Source organism: Sphaerodactylus townsendi, linkage group LG01, assembly GCF_021028975.2.
Source record: "Sphaerodactylus townsendi isolate TG3544 linkage group LG01, MPM_Stown_v2.3, whole genome shotgun sequence".
NCBI lineage: Eukaryota > Metazoa > Chordata > Lepidosauria > Squamata > Sphaerodactylidae > Sphaerodactylus > Sphaerodactylus townsendi.
The window spans coordinates 24,384,833-24,397,295 of NC_059425.1; the positions used below are offsets into that span (position 1 = coordinate 24,384,833).

Genomic DNA, 12,463 nt, shown 5'->3' on the forward strand with positions numbered 1-12,463 from the left:
CCTCTCTCATGAGAAACGCCTTTTCCGGGCGCTGTCCGCAATCTAGCCCCGCCTCCTCGAGGCAGAGTGACTAATCGGCTGAAAGGGCAGTTGTTGCCTTAACAACCGTCGTCTCCGCACGCCGTGGAGGTGTGCATGGTCCTGCCTTATGCAGAGTTCAATGCAAACCGATGGGTGTAGACCCGGGTGACAGATTTCCCGCTGCCCCCAGACTGGGGATTCCTTTAAGGTCCCTTCTGCAAATGCAGAATAATCCACTTTCAATGCACTTTGGAGCTGGATTTTACTGTGCGGAATAGCAAAATCCACTTGCAAACAATCGTGAAAGTGGATTGAAAGTGCATTATTCTGCGTGTGCGGAAGGGGCCTAAATGTAAACCAACTGGTCTCTTATCTGTACCATCTGAATGCCCCTAACCAACGCACAGCATTTTCTCTTGCCAGGTGTAATGTTCTGCCATCAGTGATCTGATCTGGAGGTTTAAAAAAAATCCCATATTACACTCTGTCCCTGTAGGATGAATTGTGCAGAATCACATGTTTTCTTTTATTGTCCCTTGAATCCATTTGGACCAACTGACGAAAGTCTCTATTGGCTAATCTAACAAAAATTCTCCAATACTGTCCTTCTTTCTGAAGAATGGCGATTCTGAAATTGTTGCAAAATGTTTATATCATGCCATAGGGTTGTGTTTGCATATGGTTGCAGCATGAGCCATCATGTATCTCTTATCCACCCTACTCACCCCCATCCCCACCAGTGACCAAGGAGGACATTGTTGGACAAAGTTAAGCTTGAGGGTGTATAAAAGAAATGAAATGTTTTCATGGGCCATCCCTGCTTCACCTTTGTTGCTGTCTTCTGCATTATATTTTAGATAGTCAGCAGCTCAGGACAAGGACTAGTTTGCTAAGCACCATGAGCACTGACATAGCATTATAATCCAGTGTTGTCATCGCCATGTTTCTGACTGGAACTATAAGAGAGTGGCTTAAAAAGCCATGGCATGAATTTCGCTGTGAGTTTCCTCACAATGTAGGATGGGGCTAGAGGAGGGTAGTGTATGTTGCCCAGCCATGCAGCATCACTATTCATTTATTTTATTATTATTTATATTTATATACCGCCCTCCCCAAAGGCTCAGGACGGTGATTTAGAATCATCTTACTTGTAGATCCCTGGCAGTATCACCAACCGGTTTCTCAAGCACACAAAATGTTGTGTTGGGAATCATTTCTTCATGGGCAGTGTCATGATCAGCCCATTTCTGGTCTGATCCTGGCATGTATCCTGACCAGGACTCCCTTTGAATTACTGTGGTTGTACTTTCTCACCCGCTTTGCTTTTGATTCCTAGGCAAAGCTTTATCAGCTCATTAGACACCTGCTGCTGTTATTCTTGCAGTAGTGTGGAATGTGGTTGTTTTGACCCCGGAAGAGACTGCATTGTCTCTGGACTGTGGGACTGGTGACATTCCCCCATGGGAACTGGTAGTCAGAGGTGGTGTTGTGTGATGTGGGGGCATGGTGGGGTATAATGGAGGGAGCTTTTTTGCTTATGCTTTAGTTCTGGCAATAGAAGTCTAAATGCTTATTCCTGATACTGTTTCATAATAAAGAAATCATCTGAACACAGAGTCTTGTTACTGAACAGTCCAGGGGCACAACAGGCAGTTAGCTCTCCAGGAGACCCCCACCCAGACCCAATGCTCTCCTCTGTTGCACTGAACGCCGGCCCAATGAATGTGCCTCCTTCCAGTGAATTAGCCATAGCCACAAATGCCTCACAACCAGGGCTGGATCTACAGTTTTTTTTGAAGAGGGGCAAAAGTAAAAGATGACACTCCATACCTATTTTTTTCTTTATATACAAATATAATCAACATTTATAACATACATATATCACAACTCTTTTAAACAATTGTTGACTTCTGTGAACCGTTAATGAATAATTACACTCTTGCATTATCTTATCCAGCTATTATGTGTGAATTCTTCCTTGAATTCCTGTTATTATCAGGAGCCAAGGGAATTCATAGACATGTACGTTACATGGCAGGAAGACAGACTTACGAACCCAGGAGCATGATGGGAGCCATTCCATGGCAAGAATGCTGGAAGGGAGAGGAGCAAGTAAAGGGTGGTCTCTCCTAAAACAAGCTCAAGTTGTCAGTATTCCAGTAAGATGGATATGTGGTAGAGAATTCATTATGACGGAGGAAATTTAAACTCCCATGAAGGGAACCCACTATCCAAATAAAGAGAAAAGATTCAAAGTCTTTTCTAAAATATATATATTTTACAGAGGTAGACAACACACACAAAAAAGAAAAGAAACCCCAAATCTAACCTCTCTCCTCCACTATAATAATAAAACACATTTCAATACACAACATAAATATATGGTGACTTCCAGCATTATGGATCCAAACTCAAATCTAATTTTATGCTTATAGTTGGTATCAGCATTTCCTCCGCTTTTAATCTTTTTTGTAAAACATTTTAGTCCAATCTGTTTTCATTTAAATCTCAAATCCTGCAATTATTTCCTCTATTTGTGTATGTTTTCTGCAAAAGGTAGAAAAGATTCAGTCTTTATTCTCAGCCTTTATGCCCTGTTGTTGAACCTCCTTAGGAAATGTTTGGCCACTGCGTGAGATAGGATGTGGACTAAATGGACCAATGGTCTGATCCAGCAGGGCTCTTATGTTCACATTTCTTATGTTAATTAAAATGGCATGTAGACCCAGCTTTTTTCCCCATTTCCTAATTGTCTTCCAAAATATAGCGGCAGAATCCCAGAGTTGATCTGGAAGGCTCAGGATCAAATCACTACTTTGCCACGGAAGCTTTCTAGGTGACCTTGAGCCAGTAGATCTCCGCCCAGAGGAGCTTAACATTTGACAAAGGGAAAGCTGTGGATTAATTCCAGTTAGGCTTAGTTTCATTAAGGAATTGTTTGTGCAAAAGGTTTCATGGGGAAAAAAGGGTTCCTCCAGAAGGGTCTGAAGGAAGTAATAGAGGAGAAATTGCACAGGGAAGCAGTTCTAGGCATAAGTAGCAGGAAGGGAGAAAGAGAGTAGATATATGAAGGAGAGCTTCAGTTGGCTAAGGGTCACAAACTGAGAGTAGGGAGACGGAGGGCAAGCCCATAGAGAGCTTTGAAGACAAGGATGAGGCACTAGGCAACCAATGAAAAGATTTAAGGAATGGCACATGATCAGAACTAGAAGAGTAATGAATGATTTCCATAGCAGACTGCTGGCTAGACGGGAATGAGATGAGGATGCCAAAGAATAGGAGTTTGCAAAAGTCAAGTAAGGGATGACCAAAGGATGAATTTGTTTTCATCAAGCCAGGGAAAGGAAGGAACCAAAGATGCAGGATTGTTTGGCAGGACAAAGTTCAGAGGCAGCAAGGTGTCCACTAGAAAATTATTCCCTATTCACAGATTATATAAGATCAGGATTTTGAGCTCCATTGATCTTTACTACTGACCTGTATTTTGACAATGGCCAAGGTGTTTAGATACTGAAAATGTGTTTGCAAGATCTAACTGCACCATCTGTCATAGTATGCATGTCTCTGTATGCATACGCAATATCCTCAGTGTAAATGAGCAAAGAAGAGACGTGTATCTGGGAGTGGTGCACATTTCCCGCAACCTGTAGCAATGGGGATGAATGACCACAGGAAACTTTGGATGCACAGAGCCAAAGGTTAAAGAAGTGAAATATACAAGAATGTAAAATGTTTGTGTTGCTTTCTAAGGCCAAGTTGAATTTGGAGTCCGTGCAGGTAGAGGCAAGAGGTCAGGAACCATTTTATGAATACCACAAAAATACATCCAACAGTATTGATTTTTTAAAATTCAACTTCAAACAGGAATGTGGAACAGTCTATCATTAGAAATACTTTTCTTGTTTTAGGTTGGGGAAGGGGGAAATAGAATCTATAGAAGGGCAAAGAGATTTGACACATACAGCTTGAGAAAGTCGCTCCTACTATATTTCTTTCTCTTGCCTTATTTCTTCATCCATTGTTTTAAGGGGGACTAGCTGTTATTCCAGTTGCTTTTTGCAGACCTACCTATTTAAGCAGAAGTTTCTTCTAGCCTGCCTGCCCTCACCTATTGTTATTGCTAAGGATAGGGCTTTTCTGCCTGTTTTTTCACATCAGTTTTGTCCCCATATTGCTTTGGTTTATCCTGATTTCTGCGTGCCTTTTTGTGCCTTCAGTTTTGGCTTATTTGAGAGGGTTCGGGAGGGGGGGGGTTATTTTGAGGCCATTTTTATCATGATCATTTTTTGGAACCAGATTTTGAGTCATCTTTTCTTCCTGCATAATGTTTCTGTGGTTGTCCATGTATTGTCAAACGGTTGCATTGCCAGAACCAACTGGCTTTTGTGGGGTTTCCACGCTGTGTGACTGTGGTCCTATAGTTTTTTGCTCCTAACCTTTCACCCACGCTTATGGTTAGCATCTTCAGAAGCATGTCATGATAAGGGCATGATTTTGCCCTCTGCCAGGGCAAAATGTTAGGAGCGAAAATTACCATACCATGGCCACACATGCCTCTGAAGATGCCAACCATAGATGTGGGTGAAACATTAGGAGCAATGGTCCCTCAGTACTTCCCAGTGCTGCACAGCAGTTCGAAAATGCTGCATGAAACTGAGAGCTCCCCCTACTGGGCAGCCCCTTATCTGCACAGCACCAGTATGGTGGCCGCGCACATGCACAGCTTACAAGGAACATTGGTTGGGAGCTAAAACTACCAGACCATGGTCAAACGGCCCAGAAAATGAACAACAGCCAGTTTTTGGGGATTTCTTCGTTCCACCAACTCCCACCTACCCCCACTTTTTGGACAACTGGATTGTTGTGATCATCTGACCACCACCCCTCCTCCTCCACCCAGAAAATAAATGTTTTTTTTTTTTAAAGGCACTAGAATATTATTATGTAAAGGTTGTTAGCTGCCCTGAGCCTGGCTTGTGCAGGGAAAGGGCAGGATAGTAAATTGAATAAAAATAAATAAATATAAATACAGCAGTATGATAAGTTCAGCAGGTTCTCTAAATCCCCCACTTTAATTAAAAAAAAACCAGCAAGTCTCTAGCCCTTTCACTTGCGGAGGTATGCCTCATGAGGGAAGGAAGTAGAGACTTAAAAAAATGAAATCTAGGGATTCAGAGAACCTGCTAAATCTATAATTACAATGCTGTATCAATATATAGGGGGGTGCTGTGTTGCCATAAATAACAATAGCATGCTTCCTTGAAAAAAATCTTGATTATTTAAGGCACAGGTGGAAAAAATATACATTGAGGGCAGATATGTAGAAGAACCGTGCCCAAATGGATTCCACTGTTTTCAGAGCAGCTGTCAAGAAAATCAGGAGCCTCTAGACAAGATTTCCTACATCTGCTTGGAGCCATACTTTACTGCGAAGAGGCAATAGTTCTATATATAGAGGAGAATGAGCACACTTTGGTAAAGAAAACAACTTTAAGTAATCTAGAAATGTCCACAGAAAATAAATCATATGAAGAAGAAGCTGCGTTTAGTTTAGGCATGCTCGCCATCCCCCCTTGACTGCTTTGAATTCCTGAAGTATAGCAGCAGATGGGCCTCAGTTCCCAAAAAAGAACCAGCGCAAATATAGAAAATGTGCAAATTTACTTTGCTACACAGTATGTTCCTACTATAAGCAAAGTCTCTGATTCCAGTAGAAAGGTATATCCCACGTCTGAGTGCGTGGGTCCTTCGAAGGAGGAAAGCTAAGAGTGCACCTTTATTTATATAGTCCTGGAAGGCGTCCTGCGCGGTTCCTTTTTCGCCATAAGGCCATGACAATATTCCCTTGACTTGAGGCAGCATGTGGTGGCAGTCCCGCCCGATCCTCCGGAATTGACCAGCATTAAAAGGAAGGGGTAGGTAGGCGCCCACACAACAAAGCACGTAAAACCAATCCCGGTGAGGTAAATGGCAATCTTTGTGCTTTCATTCGGGAGCCCGGCCGTTGTGTGGGCCTAGTCCAAACCGTCAGCAAAATGAAGCCTGCACCACTCATGGAAGCAAAATAATGTATTCTCCCCTTTCATTTTTCCACCTGGGTAGAGACAATCACTGATTGGGCGAAGTAATGGCGTAGCGAACAATGGCTCCCAAAGCATCGACACTGGTTTTGATTCCGAAGCGGATGCCCTCTGTGAATCCCCGAAGAGAGCCAGTTCCCCATTTCCCATCCACAAGCAGGTGGGACGGCTTGTGCTCCAGGGGACCAGAGTCCTTGAACGATCCTTTCTGGAAGACGACACTTCCCTCCAGTATCGTCAAACCCTGTGCCTTGCACAGCGCCTCGGTTTCCTCGAGGCTGTCTATGGCCAGCAAGCAGGCCAGCCGATCCAAAGGGTAGCGGCAATTCTTGCTGCTGAAGCCGTGGCTGAAGGTAAGCAGGGCTAGACGGCGGGCCCCTGCCACATGGGGATGGAGGGTGCAGCTTGGCAGGTAAGGCAGCTTCCGAGCTAGGTTGAAGCTGCCAAACGGCAAAAGCGGAGGTCGCAGTAGGCTGCTGATTGCCCGCGCTGTAGAAAGTCTTGTATAGGCTCGGATGCAATAGGAGCTGCAAAGATTCACGGCCTAAGAGCATCCGGGTAGTTCGCAGAGAGGAGACAAAAGTGGCTTTACCGATAACGGCATCGTCTTCAGTCTCCTGCAACCTATATTTCAGAGACACAACCCTGTGGATTACCTGGACTGGTTCCTAATGCTCAATATTTTATTTAGGTATTTATTTCATTATTTCATTATTGAAAACATTTATTGGCCGCCTTCCTACTTCGAGTAACTTAAGGCAGCTTACAATGTAAACAAAACATCTATTAAAACTATCTAAAATACCACAATCTCTTCACACATGTATCAACTGACATGGCTCATTGGTACAGCCTCCATTTGGAAGGTCCCCAGTTCAGCTAAAAAGATCTCATAATAGGTGATGTGAAAGACGCCAGACAGCAGCTGCCAGTCTGAGTAGACAATACTGACCTCAGTGGGTGAAAGGTCTGGTTCAGTAGAAGGCAGATTCCTGTGAGGCTGCCCCACTGAAACGGTTTAGCCTAAGGGGTGTGTATGGAATTATTCAACACCCCCCCGGGTCCCACACACTGCTAAGTGGTAAGACTGCTGAAAAAGAAGGGGATGGGAAGAAGTTGAAAGAACCCAGCGGTTTAAGCGTACAAAGTTCTTTTCGCACATCCTCACACAAGCCTTACAACATCCCTGCAGGGGAGGGAGGGAGGGGTGGCATGCAAGGGAAGGGAGGGAGGGGGCCCTGAATCTGGACATGGCCCACCCACCCTAGTGGAGGAAGGGGGAAAGGAGGGAGGGGAAGAGGTGGCATGCAAGGGAAGGGGAGGGAGTGAGGGGAGGGAGTGAGGCTAGGGCAGGAACTTGGGCTCCGGTTCAGGTTAGGTTGAGCTCTGTGGTGAGAACTAGGACTAGTGGTGTCATGAAAGGGAGGGGAGTGAGTAAGGAGTGGCATGCAAGAGAGGAGAGGGAAGGGTGATCTGCAAGACAGATCAGTTTAATTGTTTTTGTTTAATCCGATAGAATTTATATTGAGGAAAGCTCATAGCAATTGCTTACTTTCAGATGAAGTCTTGTCATAAGTATAATACATCTCCAACACCACAAACAATACAACATTACCACAAGGTATCTGAAACACAGACCCTAATAACACTGATAAAAAAATCTTGTCCCATTTTGTAGCAGCCAGATTTTTAGACCAGACTGTAATCCTGATGGTTTCAAATTAATGCCATTCAAACAAACTTTTGTACATTTTGGGAGCACAAACATATGGGATTTATGCTCCATTAGCCTTGAAGCTTGGACAAGAGTGGTACATTTCAGGTTCTGGTTAACCTAGGCTCATTCCGCACATGCAGAATAATGCACTTTCAAAATGCTTTCAGTGCTCTTTGAAGCTGTGAGGAATAGCAAAATCCACTTGCGGAATAGCAAAATCCACTTGCAAACCACTTGAAAGTTGTTTGAAAATGCATTATTTTGCATGTGCGGAAGGGGCCAAAGTGTCCTTTTATTGTATTACACAGGCCCTTTGTTTTGCACTATACAGAGTTTTCAAATCAGTGTTATTAGGGTCTGAATTTCAAATATCTTGTGGTCCTGTTGTATTGTTTTTGGCATGTACATTCTATTGGGTTGCACTGCTCACCACTTAATTCAAATAGTAATTGTTTTGTATGGCAAAAGAGGAGGGGGGAGGAGGAAGGGGGCTCCCTAAGACCACCTGAAGCAGTGGTTCTCAACCTTCCTAATGCTGCGACCCTTTAATACAGTTCCTCATGTTGTGGTGACCCCCAACCCTAACATTTATCCATTTTACAGATGGAGAACACGGATGCAGACAGTCTTAGGCGACCCCGTGAAAGGGTCGTTCAACCCCCAAAGGGGTCCTGACCCCCAGGTTGAGAACCACTGGCCTGAAGGGTGTAACAGAGGGGACATGGCCCCAGCCCCTTTCCAAACACCACACCCCCAGCCCGGCGCCACTCCGCCTACCCAGGTTGTACAGCAAGAAGAGCGCTTGGAAGAGGGGCTCGGCGGCGGGGCGGCGCTCCGTCTCTTCCCGGTAGGCGCGGCGCAAGGCGGCAAAGCACTCCTGCACCTGGGCTCGGTGCAGGTGGGCGTCGAAGCGGGCGGGCGGCTCTGCGCAGAGCTGGTGCCCCGCGCGCAGCAGGTAGACCAGCGAGCGCTCCAGGACGGCGGCGCAGGGCAGGCCGGAGACGCGCTGCACGGTCAGGTCGAGGCGCACGGCGCGCAGGCGGTCGCTGACGAAGGCGCACTGCTCGGCGGCCGACACGTCGGGTCGCGGGCGAGCCGCCTCGCCCACTAGGTGTCGCACCGTGGCCAGCAGCACCGGCGGCGGGCGCAGCTCCTCTGGCCGCAGGGGCGCCTTGCCGGCCGCTGGCCGGGAGTACTCCTTCACCGCCCGCTCGGGCGGCCCCAGCTCCAGGGCGTGCAGGCGCCTCTGGCGCCGCCGCAGGGCCAGCTCGCCGGCCGGACACATACCCGGGCAGGTGCCCGTTGGGGCCTGCTCGAGGCCGCCCATGCTGCGGAAGGCGCGGCCGGGGGCGGCCCCAAAAAGTGTCGTCGCTTGGAAAGGAGGAGCCCAAACAGTCCCCAAGCCGCGTGAGATGGGAGAGGAGGGGGCCTGCAGGCGGATCGGAGCTTTCCGCGCAAGCGCGAATTGGAGGTTTTTCATCCGAGCGCGCGAAAAGAAAACACGGCTCAAGATTTGCTCACACGTGCGGAACAGGACTGGGATGCTGAAAACAGGCGGGAGAACGAACTAAGCCCGGTTGAGCGTGGAGGATCACATTTTGGGGGGTCATGGTCTACAATTTCCTGAAGATGGTCCCGGGGCAAGACAGATTCCTTGCGTGGTTCCAAGTTGACCTGAGTGCTAAGAATGGTCATAACCCAATTGCTGTGCAAAACAACCCTTTTTATACTTTTGGACTTCGAGGGTTTGAATTTGGGAGGAGAAAATCAAGTTTGTGATAACACTAAAGGGGCTTCGATTAGTTTGTCACTTGATTATCACTCGGCATAGTTCCTGATGGAGTTAGAGTAATTATCAGATATCCAAGACGCCCCCCTGATAAAAGGTGCCTGACAGAAATCCTAAAAGCTTACTAGGGCTCAAGGGCGCCTTTTAGAGTGTTAGAAAAATCCAGTCATTTTCATTCCAGGCAGGCAGGCTACCCAATCCACGGAAGGGGGGGGGGGGCAGTGTTTGGTGGCAGATGGGGACAGCACACACGCCTTCTCCAGAGGTTCCCAGTGGTGCAGAAAGGTAAAATAAAACAGAAACCTACCTTTCATGCTACAAGGGCCCTTTCCAGCCCAGTGCCAGTGTAAGTTGCCTCCACAGCAGTGTAAGTACTTAAGCTGCGTGGACTGGTAGTGATGCCAACGCTGGGGTCATGACTGCTCCACAGCCTTTACCTCCTTCCCCCAAAGTGCATTGCACTGTTAATCCTTTGAGTACAACCAGATGCTTGATGGGGGTATATTTTATAACCGTCTGATCGATAACAGTAGGAGCCGGGGGAGCCACTTTCCCTGCCTGGCTTGACTTTTAACTCTTGTGGCATCATGTCCGACTGAATGAAAGGGCTGCATCCTGTGCTGCTAGTCCCAACAGCCTCCAGCATCACCAACAGAAGGCGCTGTGCTAAGTTGCTCAGACTTCCCTCACTGTTCAGTAACATGCCTACCTCAAGTTTATAAATTTCTCCAGTCCACAACATTGTCAATGGATTTTTGCAACAGTTGCTGCCTTCAGAATTGTTGGAAGTGGAGGGCTTTGCTCTGTCTCTCAGCTCCAGACTTATTTTGGGGGGTTGAAATCTATGAAACATCGCTTGTTTCAGAGGGCAGCCATGTTGGTCTGGAGTAAAAAGTAGATTCAGGTCCAGTAGCATGGGGTGTAAGCTTCTGACAGTTAAATCTCTCTTTATCAGACACCTGACGCATCTGACAAAGGAACTTTGACTCCCAAATGCTTATACCTGAAACTCTAATTGTTCTCTGAGGTGCTACCTGACTCGGATCTGACTGTTCTTTTCAACTGACACCTTCTCTCTCTCTCCACCCTGGCACCATGAAGGCAGAACATGGTTCCCACATCTTCATCCATCCTAACTAGGTAATCCTAAATTAGAATCCTGTCTCTACTCTATCCTGTCTAGAATAGAGTTCTTTACAATACATTAGTTTTGCAAAGATAAAGCTCTGTATATAACCTTGTTTCTCAGCTGCACACACACCAGGTAAATTAAGCTGTGTTGTGTGCCTTTGAGCTCTGCTAACCCAACATTTCATCAGAATTTTGGAAATAGTTTCTGCCTCCAAAATGATAACTAAAGATGGTCCAACACAACAGCAAATGGTGCTTTGCAGACACAAAACTTTCTTTCCTTGGGCCAAAATTTTCGAACAGCTGACTCCTACCCATTTTTCTTTTAGCCCTTATGGAAAGTATGGTTGCTAGTGTGCCTCACCCAGGAGATTCTGTCCCAGAGTTTTATACTTGATAACTTTCAGCAGGGAGGCAGTCAAAATGGCTTTTGGAGACCCGGGTTCAGGTCATCCCTCCCCATCCGCCTGCCATGACATATTCTGGGCAACCTTGAGCCAGACATTTCACAGGGTTGTTGTGAATTATAACAATGGGAAGGGGAAACAATACACATCATCCTGAGCTCCTTGGAAGAAGAGCAGAATGAAAATATGATAGGCAAGTGTAAAGAATAAAATTCATTCTTTATAGCAGAATGCTAAATAATGTAATAAAATAAAATAACCCCAGCTCCAGTTTGGATGGCCCAGGCTGGCCAAATCTCCTCAGCTCTTGAAACAAAGCAGGGTTAGTACTTGGATGGGAGATCACAAAGAAAATCCAGGGCTGCTACAACACAGATGCAGGCAATGGCATCTCTGAACATCTCTTGCCTTGAAAACCCTATAGGGGGGTCATCATAATGTGGCAACTTAATGGCATTTTCCACCACCCAAAACTGGCTTAACTGTAAAGCCATGTCCTGTAGATTAAAAAACAACAACAGGATTTAAGGCTCTTGTGGTAAAAACAGAGGCAGGTAAGGTTTATATTTTTGCAAAAAGGATATACCATATCCCACTGAAATGTTAGAAAATCTTTTCAGGGGTTGTTTTGCTACCAACTCAGCAATAGCTTCTACTCCAAAGTCACCTAATATCAATGTCAAACTGCTTGGGAGCAGGCAAAAATTCAACCATGTCCTTTGGAATATCCTGCAAAGTGACCTCTCTTGCCCATATAGAGCGTACTTACATAATTCAAGAGGTTATACAGCGAGAGCAGGCAAAGATAATCTCTGTGTTAACCACAAAACCGGTTGCAGTAAGGGTAGAATCACACTCACTGAGAACTGGATGTTGAAAACCTTACTGTGCCTCCCACTCCTAGCCTGGAATTTGTTTTTAACAGCAAACGAATGCTTCTCCCTGCAGCTAAGGGATACATGAGTCAGCACTGCCTCTGCTAGAGCTGCCATATGGTCAGCCTGTTACATGATTCTACCCTCAAACAAAGAGCGCTTTGATTCCATCCAGCTTTGATGAAGCATAATTCAGCTCTTCTGGGGGATCTGCAAGTGGGAGCTAGTCAGAAGTGAGTTTTGGTGCTGGCATCTCAGGAAAACACTCTGGTCAGCTGAGGCTGCAGTGATCTTTCCTTATAACCAACATGTCCTTCAGCTGGATATTTATAAACAAGCAGATTTTTGCAAGATTCATCTTCTGGCTAGAGTCCTGAGTACAATTATCAGGGGTAGTGATTGCTGTTGAATTCAGTGAAGAAGAAGAGTTGGATTTATATCCC

The 12,463-nt window shown here is 45.9% G+C and overlaps 1 protein-coding gene across 1 annotated transcript; it reads right to left on the bottom strand.

Annotated features, from left to right (window-relative positions):
* Nucleotides 1–5,931: 5,931 nt before the first annotated feature.
* Nucleotides 5,932–9,239, bottom strand: SAC3D1 (SAC3 domain containing 1). The gene is made up of 2 exons (XM_048504447.1): nucleotides 8,513–9,239; nucleotides 5,932–6,645 (listed from the first exon to the last, which is right to left on the bottom strand). The coding sequence occupies exons 1-2, from the start codon at nucleotides 9,143–9,145 to the stop codon at nucleotides 6,130–6,132; spliced, it is 1,149 nt and encodes a 382-aa protein (XP_048360404.1). The 5' UTR covers nucleotides 9,146–9,239; the 3' UTR covers nucleotides 5,932–6,129.
* Between the last annotated feature and the right edge of the window lie 3,224 nt (nucleotides 9,240–12,463).

Bases quoted from the DNA above. Each gene is read 5' to 3' on its own strand.
- SAC3D1 (XM_048504447.1), bottom strand. From the start codon at position 9,145: ATGGGCGGCCTCGAGCAGGCCCCAACGGGCACCTGCCCGGGTATGTGT. The intron at 6,646-8,512 runs GTGGTTCTCAAC...GGATGCTCTTAG, and splicing joins CTGTTACACCCTTCAGGCCA to GCCGTGAATCTTTGCAGCTC.